This window comes from Octodon degus, unplaced genomic scaffold (genome assembly GCF_000260255.1).
Source record: "Octodon degus isolate 3935 unplaced genomic scaffold, OctDeg1.0 scaffold00075, whole genome shotgun sequence".
NCBI lineage: Eukaryota > Metazoa > Chordata > Mammalia > Rodentia > Octodontidae > Octodon > Octodon degus.
Window position 1 is genome coordinate 2818174 of NW_004524651.1, and position 19252 is coordinate 2837425.

The 19252-nt window shown below is 37.7% G+C and overlaps 1 protein-coding gene across 1 annotated transcript in view; it reads right to left on the reverse strand.

Annotated features, from left to right (window-relative positions):
* The window catches only part of Mib1 (mindbomb E3 ubiquitin protein ligase 1), a 160366-nt gene that overhangs the window by 102143 nt on the left and 38971 nt on the right, over nucleotides 1-19252 (reverse strand). Inside the window, exons 5-9 of the mRNA XM_004635780.3 lie at nucleotides 18565-18631; nucleotides 15207-15411; nucleotides 9853-10036; nucleotides 6251-6395; nucleotides 3980-4113 (exon numbers count right to left, since the gene is read on the reverse strand). Coding sequence (XP_004635837.1) covers nucleotides 3980-4113; nucleotides 6251-6395; nucleotides 9853-10036; nucleotides 15207-15411; nucleotides 18565-18631 — 735 coding nt within the window. The remainder of the gene's footprint in view (nucleotides 1-3979; nucleotides 4114-6250; nucleotides 6396-9852; nucleotides 10037-15206; nucleotides 15412-18564; nucleotides 18632-19252) is intronic.

Here is a 19252-nt window from a genome sequence, read left to right on the forward strand (position 1 = left end):
CATCATTATCTACCAAGAAATATAAATTAAAACAATCCCCGGAAAAAAAAAAACGGTTATCAAAAGGAACCCCAAGCTAAGTAAGACATGTAACACCACACTCAGACAGAGCATTAGCTGCCTCTCAGCCTCCAAAAAGAAAAAGGGACACATCTTGCTCTTTAAAAGAAAAAAACTATCTAAAACATGCCCCTGAATGACAGCATCTGAAGATTCCAGGACAGCCCATTAGCCATCATCATAATGCAGTCAGTCAGAGTTCCACATAGATGAAGGGAGAATTCAGTAGCCCTCTCCCCTGGCACTGGGGACTAGACGCCAAGCCTTCTTCACTGAACTACCAACCTTTATTTATTTATTTTTTTAGTTTAGCTGTTTTTTTGTTTTGTTTTGTTTGTATTTAGTGCTTCCCAAGCACTGGGATTACAGGCGTGTACCACCAGGCCCAGTCTCAATCGCTGTCTCAGCACACCCTGGGGGGGCTGGACCAGCACAACACACCAGGAATTAAACCCTGGTCCCTGTGGCTGCCTAAATAGGTACCTTGATGCTCTGAACTACTGACCAATCCAACCAGCCTTTAAGAAAGGTCTTACTGAACTGCACCAGATCTTCCTGTCTCAGGCTCCCAATAGCTAAGCTATCACCCTGTGCCACTTCAGCTTTTTAATATCTTATTTAAATATGAATAAGCAAAAACCAGAGATTTGACTCGAATAATAAAAAAGGATCAACACAAAAATTCAAAACAAAAAAGTGTGGAAGAAACTAATTAAAAGAAAACACTGGAAAGAAATTTTCACTTAAAGATGTTCAAGAACATTTATCTTTAAAAAAAAGAGGAAAATGTTATGAAAACTAAAGAGAAAAAAAATAACCCATTTAAAACTTTAGTTTTGTCAGGCACAGTGGTGCACACCTGTAATTCCAGCACTCTCAGAAGGCTGAGGCAGGAAGACTGCTGTGAGTTCAAGGCCCGTCTAGGCTACACAGTGAGTTCAAGGCCACCCTGTACTACAGAATGAGACCCTGTGTTAAAAAAAAAAGTTTTAAGTAGCATGAGATTTTTTTTATATATTAATGTTTTCACTACTTCTTGACATTACTCCTTTTAAGCCTCAACTTAAAGATAATTAAAACAAAAGAGCATGCATACACATGCCAGAAGACCTACCCCCATCTCACTCAGTAGAGGCCTGAAAGCTGATGAACAAACAGAACTGACTTAGAAGATTAGGGACTGCAGACCTACATTGCCACAAGAAAGAACAAGAACCAGTCCCTTCTAACACAAGTACTTAGCAAAGGAATATACCATGGAATACCACTACTCGGCCATAAAAGAAGATGAAATCTGTCATTTGTAATAACATAAATGGAACTATCGATCATTTTATTCAGGGAATAAGCCAGGCACAGAAAGATAAGTAATGCGTGATATCACTGATATGAGAAATCTTTAAAAAATTGATCTCATAGAGATTTGGAATGTTAGAGATGAGTATTAAAGTATATAGTGGGGCCAGCAAGAGAGCTCAGCAGCCTAAGCTCCTGCCTGGCAAGTGCAAGGAACCAGGTTCAATCCCTGGTACCACAGGCCATGCTGACCCCATGAGGAGCCAGCCACCGAACTAAAACTGGGCATGATGGTGCACACCTGAAATCCCAGCACTGGGAAGGCTGAGACAGGAGGATCACTGAGTCCCAGCTCCATAGCAAGACCCTGCACCAAATAAATAAATAAGGCAAAATTATAGCATAACCTATGAGGAAGCACAAGAAACTTGACCTCTAGCTGTTTTTTTTTTAACGACCTCTAGTTTTGTTCATCTTTTTTCTTTTTTTTGTTTGTATTTTGTGCAGGATCTCACTAAGCTGCTCGGACTGGTAGTGATCTTCCTGTTTTCAGTCTCCCTAGCACTGGAATTACAGTCATGTTCCACTACGCTTGGACTTAGTTTTTTTAAGAGAGAATGAAAAATTTTTAAAAACATTAGAAGTAACACAGAATTAGGATAAGAGTTCCATGAACATGAACATTAAAGAAACAGGAAAGGAGTAAGACTCAAAAGGAAATACACAGGAATACTGGAAAACTTGAAAGAAAACCAGAAAGACACAGCCACTGATGTTATTAAAGAGTTTTGAGGACGAGGACATCAACCTTACTGAGTACAGTAGAAGTGTAGAGTGGAAAGCCCAAAAGAAAAGACCCCATTACCTGGTCAAAGATACTTTTTAGACCAATTTTTCTAGCACAGGGAGTTAAGAGCCCAGATTGAGCTAGTTGCACAATTAATGAAATTTGAAAAATTGAAGAAGACAAAAAAAAAGAAAATACAGAATTTCAAAAAAAAAAGAGAGCAAGAATTCAACAATGGTTGTCACAAAGCACTTTGTTGTCTTCAATGTTGTTGCTCAAGTTTACCAAATGTAAGCATGTAAAACTGGTCAAAATAAAAATTTTAAGCATTAACTGTTTCCTTCAATAAACTAATAAATATTAGTAGTATAATCATCCTATCTGTCCTATGCATAAACAGATGTTTTTCCCCTTCCTTTTTTCTTTTCTCCTTTACCCTCATCCTAGTTGTTCTTGCTTTTTTTTTTTTTTTTTTTTTTTTTTTTGGTGGAACTGGGGATTGAACTGAGGCCCTTGTGCTTGCCAGGGAAGCGCTTATTCCACTGAGCCATCTCCCCAGGCCCTGTTCTTGCCTTTTGAGCAGTTTCTTTCCCTTTCACAGTGTCTATTCTACCTTTCAGATTTTACTTACTCCTTCAAGTTCTTACACTAGGGAGATGATACAATATTTACACATGTGCATCTGGTCTGTTTCACTTATGAGTATGATCTCTAGCTATACCCATTTACTTATAAGAGCCTCAAGTTTATCTTTCTTTACAGCTGAGTAATACTCCATTATATAAATATATCACATCTTTTTTATCCATTCCTCAATTGATGCACATCTGGGTTGTTTCCACAATTTAGCTATGACAAACTGTGCTGCTATAAACATGGGTACACATGTATGGCTATGGTATGATGTTTTCAATTCTTCTGGGAAAATATCCAGAAGGGAAGTAGCTGGGTTGAATGAGACCTCTAATTAGATAAAATGGTTTAAAAACAAATTAAAAATTGTTTTGAGCTCACGGTATTTTCCAGGACTTCCATGGGGTCCGAGCACACCAGTGGGCTGTGTGCCTTATCTACAAGGGCCTTCTTCTGGCCTGGGGCTCCCCAGACTATAGCCGGTGGCCATGGGTAGACTTTGCGTGCTCTCTGCAGGTTTCATAGTTTTGTTTTTTCTTTTTAAAAGTTGTGATTTTTTTTCCATTGACTTAATGAAAACAAATTTAATGTATCTAACCGTCTATGCATTTTAAGTTAAACTGCCTAAAATGTGATAGGAGACACACATGTTTGTACTGTGAACTCTAAAGCAAATCTGTTTGCAATGTTAGGTTTTATTACCTGCTGTTGTATTTGTAAACAAAGACAAACGTTGCTTTAAGAAGTAATCATAATTAGGAAGAGACTATAGATGTGAAACTTGGTATTTTTGAAGATAAACTTGTTTGCTTTTGTGTACTCTACCTGAAAATTTTTAAAAAATGTATTTTCATGGTTTAAAAAAAGTTACTAAATACATTTAAAAGATGTCATACAATGGAAGAAAAACTCATTAAACTTTACAAAATACTAATCATGTAAAAGTCTAAATGCAAATTTCATCAGTAATGCAACATAAAAGGTCATAGAGTTAAATAAGAAAATTAGTATTTTTAATACACACTTATGAATGATGACTAGTGCCTGCTTCAAATACTTTAGAAAAACAAGAATGAATAGATGAGATACGTGCGGCACAGTCTCCACCACTGAGTAACTAGGCAGAAGCTTAACCATTGAATACAAAGTTCATTATGTTTTGCTGTTTTGGGGTATACTTCAAAATAATTTTAAAATGCTCACATCCACATCTGGTCTTTTTAGCAAATCTTCCACTTTGGCAACATCTCCATTTGCAGCAGCCTTAACTAATTCTTCATTGAGATCACCAGATTCTTGAGTTTCAAATAATTTCTTCAGGAGCTGAGAGAGTCTTTCTGCAAAGCAATAAATAAAACTAAGACAGGGGGGTCTCAAACCTTAAATACCACAAAACAAGTATTACCTATATCCTTGTAATCAACTTTATGATTTCTCTTTTATATTTTTTTTCTGTATTTAGGGCAAGGTCTACAGGGTCTCACTACGTAGATCAGATTCATTGTGATCCTCCTATTTTCAGCCTCCCAAGTGCTGGAATTACAAGGGCGCGCCATCACATCCAGTCTCAATCGCCATCTCAGCGCACCCCACGATCAGGGCGGGCACAGCTATTCCGGGGATCGAACCCAGGCCACTGCACTCTGCCTAAGCAGGCACTTTAGTCCACTGAGCTATCAGTCTGGCCTACTTTATGATTTCTATCATTAGTATTATTCTCATACTGTGCTACAGATAACTATCCATGTACATATAATCACTATGTCAAGCTGCATCAGACGCAAGCCCAAGAAGTCTACATTTTCTTCAATTTATGTACCTCAAGTTATAATTATAGAAGAAAGCAAAGTTACTAATAATTCAGAAATTGCACCAATGAGTTATGAATGAACACATCAGGGTGGAAGTGCCACAAAAGCACAAACTTTCTTTAGGATATGAAGCACACCACAAAGACTCTGAGAGCTCACGCTGCTAACCTCAAAATTCAATACCTCAATGAGTATGATTCAAAAGTAACAATCATTGGGGATTTGCTTTAGGAGCATTACTATGTGGAGATATGCTTTGGAAGTGCACAGATTTTTAGCTGAAAATGGACACTGAAATGCTAATAACATACTTCATTCAGTGGCAACTGACTTTATGTGTGTGTCATACTAGGAACTGAATCCAGGACCTTTACACTGAGCTATAGCCCTTTTTCATATTTTATTTTGAAGCAGGGTCTCACTAAATTGGCCAGTCTGGACTCAAACTTGGTATCCTTTCCCTTAGCTTCCGAAAGTGCTAGGATTACAGGTAGGAGCCACCATGCCCAACCAACTGACTGTTTTTGAAAAAGAGTAAGACCACCTAGGAAAAGATGCACAACCCTTTCATAACATCCCTCCCCCAACACAATCAATATAGCTACCAAGTTCTACTCTTTAATTCCTGGAGTACTTAATGGAAAGCAAAGAAGTGACAAACTAAGCCAAGGAACAGATCACACAGTGGGCCTTGTCCACGTTATTGAGTAGAAATTTAATAATCCTTCACCCTTATGCCTTATGGTCAGCTAGTGTGATGCCATCTAACTTCCACATCGAAAATAAACATTAAACTTCAGTAGAGTAGCAAACTGCTGCTGACGAGAGAAAAGCAGATAAAGTAGGAAGTAATACACAAATAAAGTAGAAACTACCTAACATTTTCCTTTTTTTCTTTTTCTTTTCTTTTTTTTTTTTTTTTTTTGTGGTACCAGGGATTGAACTGAGGACCTTGTGCTTACCAGACAGGCACTTATGCTGCTGAGCTATCTCCCCAGCACAACATTTATAACCATTCCATTTACAATTATGATTCTCTCTTCTTTCCTGCATGATAACAGTATACACACAGAAGCATGTAATGTGTTATAAAAGAAACTGAGTCTGTGTATAAAAAGCTGGAGCACAGGCAGGATGGGTTTTGAGTAAAATGTCTACCCAGGCACCCAGGGAATGCACATCTTAATATGGGGTCCTACTCATTATGGCAGGGGTAGTAACTTATTAAATGACGGGAAAAAAAGAGTTGATGTGCAAAACTCTAGGAAGAAAGAAATCTGTTAGCAAGAATGTTGGAAATATAAAATAAAGTGTTCTAAGAAAGTGATGATTCTTTGTAGAAAACCAAAATTTTGACTAGTGAAAATAACGCTGAATTTCAAGTATGTCAGGCTTGATATGGAGAAGGCTGACATACTCAAGAAATAACACTTGTTTACGGAACTTTTCTAGGGATTTCCTCAGCCATAACAAAGGACCACCACATAAGAAAAAGAAAATCCTTTAGTGAAAGTTTAAAAAATGATGCACATCCAAGCAAGCCTGTGTAATGTGGGAGAGAGTAAGGCACACATACAGCATTACCTTCATAAGGAAATCAGGGCATTAGCAAAGGTTCTGATGTAAACCATATTACTTTTAAGATTCATAATACGAAACCTACCACCAGAGGCATTGCTGATAGCTGATCCTGCAGATGCTACCTTGGAAACTGCTGCTGGATTATATGTCCAAGAAGTTCCACACACTTCCACCTTTAAGTCACTGTCAGAATAAATCTGTTGTACTCGGCCAACTTTACCTAAAGTCTTAAAAAAGAAAACTAGATTCATGTTTCCAAGGTTAAGGTAAATATCATAAAATCTATTATTAGTTCTTAACAAGTACTAATTTTACTTGTAAATTTAAAATGCTTGAAGGATAACCATATTCTAATGGATTAGTTGTTGTAAACTGTAAAGATAGGTCACTATGTGAAACTGTTTTAGGGCTGAGGATACAGCTCAGTGGCATAAGCACCTGCCTGACAAGAGTAAGGTTCTGAGTTCAATCTCCAGTACTGCAAAAAATAAATAAAACTTTTATATAGTTTACTTCATACTATATTAAAATATTTATATTTAAGTATTTAATGTAATATATTAAAATATTTAATAATTACTAGACTTCCACAAGAACATAAATGATAAATGTATGTAGGATTTTTGTTTTGTTCAGCTTTGAACATTTATTTTGTTAAGTTCATAAGGATGAAATGAGTCATGAATTCAAATAGATATTTGAATTTAAATCAAAACGTAGAGTGTTTTTACTTCACTTCTATATTATTTTGAGGGGGCTGGGGTCAAAGCTCAGTATTATAATAAGCGCTTGCCTGGCAAGCGCAAGGGCCTGAGTTCAATCCCTCGTTCCGCCAAAACATAAATAAATAAATAAAAAGATTGTTTTATATTTTTTTGGTATCTTCCCCTCTGATGGTTCTGGTTTTCAAGGTCATTAGGGAGGATAGAATTAGAATCATCATAGAAGTGCTCGTTAGCTTACCATATACAAAATTCAGAATACTAGTACCACACTGCCATGTACAATAGAAGTTCTGAAAATCAAGTATTTCTTTTCAAGCAGTTCTTTAAGGTATATTCCTCCACCAATGACATTAAAAAAAAAACAAAACAACTCTCAGAATTTTTCCTCATTTACACCAACAGGAAACACATTTAGTTTTTGTTTCATTTTATTTTCCATTTTTAGAATTCTTAAATTTATTTACATTATATAAAATGTATGTAATTTCAAATCAAATTTATAAAACAAAACATACTGAAAGGTATCTCCCTCCTACCTCTATCCTCTATACCCTAGTCTTTTTAAATATAGGTTACTTTCTTACTTTCATGGTTTATCCTTCCATTTTAATATAAAATTGCTATTGTCTGAGGACTTATATTTCTATTAAAACTTTACATAGAGGCCAGGAAGAGGGCTCAGTAAAATAAGCACTTCCCTGGCAAGCACAAGGGCCTGAGTTCAATCCCCGGTTCCACCAAAAAAAATAAAACTAAAAAATGAAGCCTTACACAAATACACGTATGTGTGCAAATATATATATATGTATAAACATTCTTATTCTTTAAAATGTATGTGCATTTTCTAGTATGTACAATATTGAAATTAATAATTGATATGTTCCCCTTACCATTCTAGTTAACTAAAAAGCAATTAAACAGCATATTCAACTTTCTGTATAACTGTACACCTTTCTATAGTTTCTTTACCCATTTTTTTCCTTTTTTCTTTTTTTTTTTTTTTTTTTTTTTTTTTTTTTTTTTTTTTTTTTTTTGTATTTTAGAGCAAGGTCAACAGGGTCTCACTACGTAGACCAGACTCGTAGTGATCTGCCTGTGTTCAACCTCCCAAAAGTTGGGATTCATGTGTGTGCCACCACAGCCAGTCTCAATCACCATCTCAGAGCACCCCAGGGGGCGGGCCCAGCACAGCACACCAGGGAGCAAACCCAGGCCGCTGTGCTCTGCCTAAGCAGGCACTTTAATCTGCTGAGCTATCTGGCCAGCCCACCCATTTCATTTCTTGACAGTTCTATGTTACATTGCTAGAGAACATAACCATTAAATATACTCGCCTTTTTTCTTTTTTTTGGCGAAACCAGGGTTTAAACTCAGACCTTGTGCTTGCCAGGCAGGCGCTTATTGGGCTATGTCCCCAGCCCAATACTTGCCTTTTCTCTAAAACCATCATTTATTCTTAGCGCAACAGACACGTTATTTTGTGATCACCTGATATCTCTCCAGTTATTTCAGTTGTCAGAAAAACATTGTGTAGTAGATTACTCAGAAAGGGTTTCTGGAAAGTAGATTTACTGAATTTGTACGCAACCATATCAATATGTAACCTTTTTACATTTTCTTATGGATTTTTAATATAAACGCTATTTCACTGTTTTCTAACATAAAACACAGATCAAATTTTTCCTTACAGCAGAAATTATTTTCTTTGGGCCAGGCAGATATAGCTCAATAAAATAAACACTTGGCTGGCAAGCACAAGGTCCTGAGTTCAATCCCTGGTACCACAAAAAGAAACAAAGAAATTATTTTCTTTCCTTGAAGACCAATACTTTGCTTCCAGGGGCCCGAAGAATATTTTTTGTTCTTTACAGACACAATGACTTTTACCAGAATGTTTGCTTGTTTATTTTTTGTTTTTTTAAGACGGGTGTTACCATGCAGTTCAGACTGACTATGAACTCACTATGTAACTTATACTGGTCTCAAAATCATGGCAATCCTCCTGCTTCAGCCTCATAAGTGCTAGGATTATAGGCATGCACAACTATGCTAGGCTCTTTGGAATATTATCTTTGATTTTAAAATTTTCCTCATTGCCTTCCAATAGCTGCCCCCATTGCTATTGGAAATTTAACTCAGGACCTTGTGCTTACCAGACCGGCACTATGCCACTGAGCTTTATTTCTGGCCCTTTTACCTCATCTCCAATTTTCATATCTTGTCATTTTCCTAATTTCTTTCAGCTCATTTTGAATTATATTTTAATTTTATCCATTTTCTGCACATACCTTTATAAAGATACTATTCTGTTCTTCATTCTCTTTTTCAGTAACAAGTGTGTATGAGGCTTTCACTGATCCCTGCCACCTTTCATCTGGAGCCACCCATGCCTCTGTCCCCACTGTCTCTATCTCATCAAATTTGTTTCTATTTCTTAACACCCCTCCTCGAGGCAAGGCCCTCCTTAGAGGTCACTTTGGCGGGTCAGTTCCGAGTCTTTAGCAGGGCCCTCCCAGTGCCACCCCATACAAGTGTCTGTGGGGCCCTTTTGGGTTCAGAGGCTGTCATGCAGACAGGCAGTCCATGGAGAGGTTGCCACAACTCTGCACCGCTGGAGGCCACATGCCAGCGAAGCCTCCGCTGCCTGACAGGGCATCATGTTCTCCACTAGCACAGCTACCAAAGAGACGAACCCTAAGCCTTTCCAGACCTTCCCACGCTGATTGTTTTTTTTTTTTTTTTTTTGCGGAAGTGGGGATTGAACTCAGGCCCTTGTGCTTGCCAGGGAAGCGCTTCACTCCACTGAGCCATCCCCCCCCACGCTGATTTAAATGAAATAAATCAGAAAACAAAAGGCACAGTATATCTGTCTGCCAATTTGGTTTCCACATTGAATTTACTTTTAATTAATAGTATGTGGGCTAAGTCTCTAGCCCCAAACTGTTTGATATGTACTTACTGGTAGCATTGCTTCAGCCCATTCTCCATGCCCTCTTTGTAGAAGTTTAATTCTTTCCAGATCATAACAAACTTGCACAAGGTCACCCACTTGAAACTGGGAGGTGCCTCCTTCTGCACCCTGTGCAGCGTCCCCACTGCGGACAATGTTGGCTTTGGTAAGGACAGCAGGATTAAAGGTCCACCTGCAAAAGCAAAGCCAAAGCTTGAAGCAGGCAGGCTTACTTAACTGTCAGCCATTCTTAGACACTGTATGGAGAAAAACCTAAGGCAGCAAAAGAATAAGGTAATCCTTTCGAATTACATTTTAAGTGATTTGTATTTCTTTTTCATAATGTATTCTAATCTTATAATTTTATTATAGAAATTTGGGAATGAGTCATGTCTGATCTCACCATCCTAATACACGTCTTTTGTCCCTTCTGGTACTGGGGATCGAACTCAGGACCTTGAGCTTGCCAATGCAGGCACTTGTGCTGTTCAGCTATATCCCCAGCCCATACCATCTTAATACTAATATTTTAGTATACTTATTTTCTATGTTTTTAAAAATTGTGACAGTAATATGCCTATTGCTTAAAAACTCAAACATTTCAGAAGCATGAAAAGGGAAAGTTCCATATCACAGAAACTGACCTAGAGCTCTAGAAACCATTATTAAAAAAATTTTGTATTTTTTTTAAGGTACTGGGGATTGAACCTAGGACCTCATGCTTGCCAGGCAAGTGCTTATTCTACTGAGCTATCTCTCTGGTCCTAACATTTTATCACATAAACCTTTACAGATCTAACAACATGCTGATATTATAAGCTAAGTAGTTGTTTTCAATAAATGGGATCAAAACACACATACTATTCTGTTACTACTTTTCTCTCTTCCAGCACTGGAACTACAGGCCTGTGCCACCATGCCTGTTTTGGGACCAGCACAGTACAACCAGGGTTCCAGGGTGGGTACAGCATGCAGTTACTTGGGACTGAGCTCGGGGCTTTGTGTTTGCCAGGCAGGTACTTAGACTGCCAAGCTATCTCCCTAGCCCATTACTTTTTTCAAGGATAAAACAACTTGGAAGATTTTTCAAGTTCAGATATAAATCTATTTCATTCAATTTAACAGTCTATGCATTCCAATGACACAGACATTCATCTATGATTATTTGAAGTACTTCCATAGTTTCATTTGCATATAATCCCTATATGTACATCTTTGTGAACATGGGATCAGTATTCCAGTAAACTCTTGTTTTTGTTTTGTTTTGTTTTGTTTTGAAATATATTTGGTTGTTGCACGGTCTTACTACGCAGCTAGGACTCATAGTGATCCTCTTGCTTTCAGCCTCCCCAGGGCTGGGATTACAGGCATGCACCACTACACCACCGGGACTCTGGCCAGCTCAACACGCCCCTAGGACGAGACTTGTGCAGTATGTGGTGTTGGAGATCAAACCGAGGTCCCTGTGCTTGCCTAAGCTTGCCTAAGCAGGTCCTTTAGTTGCTGAGCTATATTGCTGGCCCTCTAGTAGAGACTCTTAAAAGAACTACTTGATCCAAGTATATTTATTTACCATTCTGGTAGAGTCAAAATGCTCTACAAAGAGTGTACCATTTCTCCTACCATGCGATCCCCACAACTCCAGCCAGCCAAACATGCCCTGAAGGCATTCTGAGCCAGCCCCGCCCCAAAAAAATTCTTCAAAAAAAGGGGGCCTGCCCCTTAGCTCAGTTGTTTAAGTGGCTGCTTCAACAAAGCAGTCAGCCTCAGGATGCTGTGGTTCGATCCCCACAACTCCAGTCAGCCAAACATTCCCTGAAGGCATTCTGAGCCAGCCCAAAAAAAAAAAAAAAAAAAAAAAAAAAAAAAAAAAAACCTTCTGCCATTTCTCCTACCATGACCAATAAAAATATTATCCACTTTTCATTTACATGAGTATTTTCCATAATTATAATCTTCTATCAAAATAAGTGTGGATTCTGACTTACTAGACATAAGCATTTTCCATGCTGGTACCACCTTAAAACTGTCATTTTAATGACTACTTAATAATCTAATGTGTAACACAATATTTACTTTCCCTAAACCCACACTCAACTCCAAAGGAAAAAGGTGCTCTTATCAAATAAGGTTCTACAGAGCTGGCATCTAACATAACTTTTCTCCTTAATTCAAGTAGTTATTAGTACATAAAAGACCCTGAAAGGTCACAGTATACAACAACCTGTTTACTAACTTCCTGTATCTGAACATGTCTCTGAGTAGATGGCCTATCAGACACCTACACTATTTTCTGTCTTAGCACATGGTGCCCTGGGAGCTTTCTCAAGACCCTAGATATGCAGGTCTCCCGAAGTCTGAACCACAGCAGACTCAACTCCTCCCTTACCTGCCTCCAGTGTCTCCTTCCCTGGTAGAGGACACCCTCTCTTCTAAACTTACTGCAAGTAGGATTTTCCCTCAAGTTGTCTCTCATTTGCCTGTATGACCACTTTCTTTTGGGCCCTCAGAATACCCTAAATATTTACCTTCTGTATTACTCTGAACACTTTACTGCAGTTATTTCCAGTTAATTCAAATTAAAATATAAGCCCTTTAACAGCAGGAAACCAGGCTGCCTTTGTAATCCTACCAAACACAGGGCCTAATACAGAATAACTATTAAGAGTCTTTGCTGAATAAAGAACAAAAAGATTACTTCCTAGAGCTCAAATTCCATATTACTAAATACCCTACTGTCCAATAAAGAATTTTAAGCAATAACTCCGCAAGTAATACCATCTTGTATTAACATTTCCAAACAATAAATAAAAGAATATTTAACATAAAATATGTAAGTACATGCTACTCAGAACTAAACTTTAAAGGTTCTTTTCCTTTTTAAAAACAGCTTCTTTAAGATGTATTCACCTGGGAGCTGGGGAGATAGCTCAGTGGAATAAGTGGTTGCCTGGCAAGTGCAAGGCCCTGTGTTCAATCCCCAGTTCCGAAAAAAAAAAAAAAAAAAAGAAGGGCAGGAGTCACTCCCCTTCTCCTAAGGTACAGGCACCCATTTAAGGTATGTGAGTCCATAGTTTTAGTGTGTATCAGAGCTGGGCACTGTTCCCAGACCTGGGCTTCATTCTCACCTCCTGGTAAACACCCATACCTACCAGCAGCCACTCTGCAACTTCTTTCTCCCCAGCCCCTGAGAACCAGTAATAAACTTCATGTTTATATAGATCTGCCTATTCTGGGCATTTTAGACAAAGACAATCCATACTCCATGAACCTCACACAGCTTGCCTCCCCCCTCAGCATGTTTCCAACATCTGTCTGTGGTGGCGCATGTCAGTACCCTACTCCACTTGAGGGCTAGATCTCCTTTGGTTCTTTTATCAGCTGACATGCATCTGCATTGTTTCTACTTTCAGCTCTTATGAATAATGCTTCTACAGTCACATGCAGGCTTTATGTGTACGCAGAGGCTTCAATTCTCTTGGAGATAGGAGAACTGCTTGCTGAGTCATATGATGAGTCTATATTAACATGCTGAGCTAGCAAGACTTCTTCCACAGTGACTCCACCAGTGTACAGTGCTACCAGCAATACATGATGGTTCCAATCTCTCTACAACCTCAGTAACACTTCTTGCTACTTGACATTTCGATTCTAGTCCTTATAGAATATGGGACAGGATCTCATTGTGGCTTTGATACTTCCCTAATAACAGAAGTCTCTTCTCATGAGTGTTCTGCACAGAACTGTGCTCCCAGAGAATTCATACCATGAAGCACTAACCACCAACACCTTATTTTTACATATATAATAGGCACAGTGTGACATCTGAATACATGTGTATAATGCAGGATGATCAAATCAGGGTATCTAGCATTGCCATCACCTAAACACTCACCTTTCTTTGTGGTACACTCAAAATTCTCTCTTCTAGTTACTGTGAAATATACATTATTATTAACTATAGTCACCCTACTATGCTACTACATTGGAAATGAGGAACAGGACCCTAATCTTACAGTACAGGTAACCCTTTAAATGTAAGAGACTGAAGAGTTCTCCCTAACCACAAGGCAAGGGAAAGCCAGATGAGGGGACACAGAAGGTGACCATCTATAAGCCAGGAAGGTAGCCCTCCCCAGAGCCAACCCAGAAGACACCCTGATCTTTAACTTTTAGCCTTGAAAGCAATAAAAAAAGTGAATTTCTGTTTAATCAAGTATCTGCAGTATTTTGGTCTTTTTGGTGTTGTGTTCTGTTTCTTCTATTCAATCACACATCTCGTAAGAGCAGCCCTAGCTAAGCAGTAATTCAATTCAGGTTTTTTGATCATCGCTACAGCTTCTCTAAAAAATGTCTACTCACAAACTTGGCCCATTTTTCAAATGAATTTTTACTGTCGAATTTTAAGAGCTCTTTATAACTTCCAAACATTTTCTCCCATTCCTTGAGCTATCACTGTATTTTCCTGGTAATCTCCTTTAGAAAATAAAAGTTGTTAATTTTGATGAGGTCTATAGTCTACCTTTTGTTTTACAGCTTTATCTAACTCAAGAACATCAAGATTTATGGTTTAGTAATGCCAAAAAAAAAATCAAGGAGAATGCATGCATGCGCAAATACGTAAGCATGGGAGACCTGTGCTGTCAAGAGATAACTAATAGGCCAGAGGAGTTGTTTTAATGGTATCTTTTCTGATTCACACACAGATTGTTATGAATCATTTTGAACAAAGAATTTTTTTTTTTTTTTTTTTTGGTGGAACCGGGGATTGTACTCAGGCCCTGGCACATGCCCGGCAAGTAATTATTCAACTGAGCTATCTCCCTGGCCCCCTAACAAAGAATTTTTGAGTTGTATGTTCACATAATACTGATATCCACTCCTAGAGGAAAAAACCTAAAGTACATAAAATTTTGTATCATAAATGTGTGATTTCACTCACATACTCTGTCTTACCTCTTCCTCTTTATCTCACCAACATACTGTTTTACATATATATATATATATATATATATATATATATATGGGTTTTTTTTGGTATTAATGTATTAGTACAGGGTCTACAGGGTCTCATTACACAGATCAGACTCATAATGATCTTCCTGTTTTCAGCCTACCAAGCGCTGGGATTACAGGCACACACCCCCACACCCAGTGGTTTGATCCCCTGGGGTCGGGGTCAGCACAGCACACCAAGGGATCAAACCCCCAGTCCTGGTCTGCCTAAGCAGGCACTTTACTCTTGTTTTTATGTGCTATTTTGTTTTAATGAGTCTGATTAAATCACATTATTTGTTTTCCTTAAGGATCTTTTCTCTGTATACTAACTTTGTACCTATCAAAAATTGAGAAATGTCACCAACCTATTGCCACTTGGATACTGCACTACAATGTCATGATCTTCATCAATGCCACAGACGGTTCCCGTGGTAGTTAAAGTCTCAAACATCCCATCAGTCCAGCCACCGTGACCATGCTGCAGAGACTGCACAATTTCTAGGTCAAGATCTATATTTACCAGGTCACCAATCTGCAATCCACCAGGATTCCTGTTGCCATTCTGCTCACCTGTAATTTCAGAGGCAGTTAGTGGGAAAAAAGGAAGAAAAACACAGAACAACGTATAGCTGCATTGTGTATGCATGTGGTTACTAACCTAATCTCTTTACTTGTTAAAGGTCTAGCCCAATTTTCTACTTCTATTCAGCTTTCATAGTTTTTACTTTTCTAGGAATTGATGCATTTCACCTTCATTACCTCATCTGTTGGCTACAATTATTCATGGTGTTTCCCTGCAATCTTTATTTTGTGACAGATCTCCTTAGTTTCACATATTTAATGGGCACAGTGTAACATCTGAATACATGTGTATAATGTAGGATGATTAAATCAGGGTATTTAGCATAGCCATCACCTAAACATTCACCCTTCTTTGTGGTATGCTCAAAATTCTCTTTTCTAGTTACTGTGAAATGTACATTATTATTAAATACAGTCACCCTACATTACAAAATATTAGAACTTATTCCTAAATCACTGTAGTGTACCCATGTACCAATTTCCACTGTAAATATGTATTTTTACCCTGTCTTTTGTTTTGTTTTGCCTTGTTTTGCTTTGTTTGAGGTACTGGAGATTGAACTCAGGACCTTAAGCTTGCCAGGCAGGCACTTATTCTACTGAGCTATCTCCCAGCCCCTGATTATATATTTTTAAACAAAAATAATGTCTAGGTATTTTAAAGTGCCACCTAACCTTAAAATATTTTAAGGGTTCACTGGTAAGTATGAGATTTTGGAATTGAGATTTTAAAAACAGCAAACATCAGACTCAAAAATTTGAATAACAGGGTTAGAGATGTCACTCAACACCAGAGCACCAGGAGGCCCTGGCTTAATCCCCAGGACCATAACAAAATAAGACAACCAAAAATGCTGACAATATGCTGATTCATAGCACAAAGGAGCAAGAGCACAGTCTATAAAAGACTATTCAGCTCTATCTCAGAACACAAAATTCTGGAGGATGAAAAGATTTTTCTGCCTAGGTGACCTATCACTACAGCAGAGCCACTATAACTAAACACAGAGAAAGAAAACTCTGGATTTATTCTTTTCCTTCTGAAGTGGTTAGTATGCTTTGTTTTATTCTGTTTTGTCTTGTTTTTAAGGGGGAAAAATTCTATTTTGCTCATAGTTCCAGAGTGAAGTTTCAGTCAGTCCAGGGTATGAGTATAATTTTTCAATAAATAAATCTTGTGTTTTTGCTTAAAGAGTATTTTTAATAATATTTCAAAGCCCATTCCTCAGATTTTTTCAACAGCTAGTTCTAGGATAAAAGATTTATGATCACAAAAAACTCTATGCTGAAGGATCCAAAATATGCATGTTCAGTCTGTATTTTTCTTAAGGCAAAACACAAAACAAGTAATTTTCTAAAAATAAAAATGCCATGAATATATTAAAAACACTGGTATCTTTTCAACATTGTCCTTTTAGTTAAAAAAGTTATATGAGTCACGAACACAGCACTTTTTGACAAAAAGACCAATGATTCAAATGATTTAGAAAGGTGAAAATAGAATTCATATGACAAAAATGTATTCAGGCACTGAAGGACCAGAAGAGTGTTCTTATTTGGTAAAAATAAGATCTTAAAATCTATAAAATAAAACTAGCTTTGATTTTCTTGTTCCTGCTTTTAAATGTTAGTAACACATGAAGTGGGTGGTGAATGCCTGTAATCTCAGCACTGTGGGAGGCAAACAGAGAAGGATCAAAAGTTCACATTGCACCTAAAAATTAAGTCAAGACTGTCTCAAAATTAAAAATAAAAGGGCTAACCAAATAGCTCAGTGGATTAAAGTGCCTGCAAGCAGGCGCAGGGGCTGGGGGCTCAATCCCAGGCCTGCTGTGCTGGCCCCACCCTGAGGGTGCAACTGAGAATGGGTGTGGTGGCGCCCGCTTGAATCCTAGCTCTTGAGAAGCCGTAAACAGGTGGATCACTATGAGTCCAATCTAGTAGTGAGACCATGAACACCCTGTATACCCTTCCCTAAAATAAAAAAAATTAAAATTAAATAAATTTAAAAGGCTAAGTAAGTTGCTCAATTTAAAGACTCTCTAACAAATGGAAAATAAAAATTTTGATAATACATGGAATTTTATTTGGTTACCTTAATATTAGAGCTGTTCTTTTATTAAGAAGTCAATCTTACAAAAACTTTAAGAAATTTATAGGCACTAAACTTTCAAATCCCATTTTAAATAGTGCAGCAATACAACATTGATATAATCTAATTAAAAATCTTCAATGTATTTATGGCTAAAAGACATTTCAAATATTAAGATATAAATTCCATACTACTTCAACACATAGCTCTAAGCCTAAATAATAAAAAAGGAAAAGTATTTTAATACCAAGAAACGATCTTTCTAAATGACCTTAAAGGGACCAGAGAGATCACTCAGTGATCTAACTGCCTGCCTGGCAAGCACAAAGACCCGGGTTTGATCCCAGTACCACATGCCATATGGGCCCCATGCCATGCAGGCCCCCAAAACTGGACACAGTGTCACAAGCCTGTAATACCAGCACTGAGGCTGACACAGGAGGATCACTATAAGTCCAAGCTGCATGGCGAGACCCTGTATCTAACACATAAATTAAAAAATAAAAATAAAGTTTTAAAACATAAAAATAAATGACCTTAATGGTGACTAATTTTTTTTATTATTTATTTTTATATTTTAGTATAGGGTCTACAAGGTCTCACTATGTAGATCAGACTCATAGTGATCCACCTGTGTTCAGCCTCCCAAGAGCTGGGATTACATGCGCGCACCACCACATCCAGTCTCAATCGCTGTCTCAGCAAGCCCTGGGGTGGGGGCTGGCACAGCATACCAGGGATCCCCTGTGTCTGCCTAAGAAGGCGCTTTAGTCTGCTGAACTATTTGGCGGGCCCTGTTTTTTTTTGTTTTTTGTTTTTTTTTTAAATAGGAGCTCAGCACATAGTTTAGGTTAGCCTTGAACTATGTAGCGGACCTTGGCCTTACACTCATGGTGCTCCTGCATCAGCCTCCCAAGTGCTGGAGTTAATAGGTGTGCAACATCATGCCTGGCTTTAAGGGTGACTAATTTTTCTAAGTCCAATTTAAACATTTTACTGAATCTTATCAATTCTACTATTAAGAAATTTTCTCTAATCTGCTAACTCACCTAGCACAGGGCAATGATCTCTGTAGAAAGAACCTCCTTTGGCATCCTGGACACACTTCAGATCAGACTAAGAAGAAAAGAAACCAGAAAAAGCATGCATGAGAACTTCAATACCTGAAATAGGCAAAAAATTCATTCAGAACATAGCCACAACAGAAAAATACCTCTGAGTTAATAATTACACTAATATCTTTTATCTCGTTTTCAAAAACATCTTTCTAAAGCTATAAACCTGATCTTCAGACAGTCACAATTTTTTTTCTTTGAGATAATGCCACTATATTGTCCCAGCTGGCCTTAAGCTCAAGATCTTCCTATCTCAGCCTCCCAAGTCCTGATTACAGGAATGTGCCTCCATGCCCAGTAAATTCGTATTTACTTCTGACTTCCTGGTTTTAAAGCTTAAAATTTTAATTACAATAAAATATTTAACACTGTATTTTAAAAATCACATGCTAATAAAATAAGTAACAAGTATTTCAAATGTATGTAACGCATTTAACTTAAAAGATACTTTCATCCAAAAAAAAAAAAAAAAAAAAAAAAAACCCTCTTATTTGAGCTTTCTGTTTTTTTTTTTTTTTTAAAACAGGGATTTAACTCAGGACCTTGCACTTGCCAGGCAGGCATTTATGCCAATGAGCTATCTCCCCAGCCCTTTCTCTTTTTTTTTTTTTTTTTTTTTTTT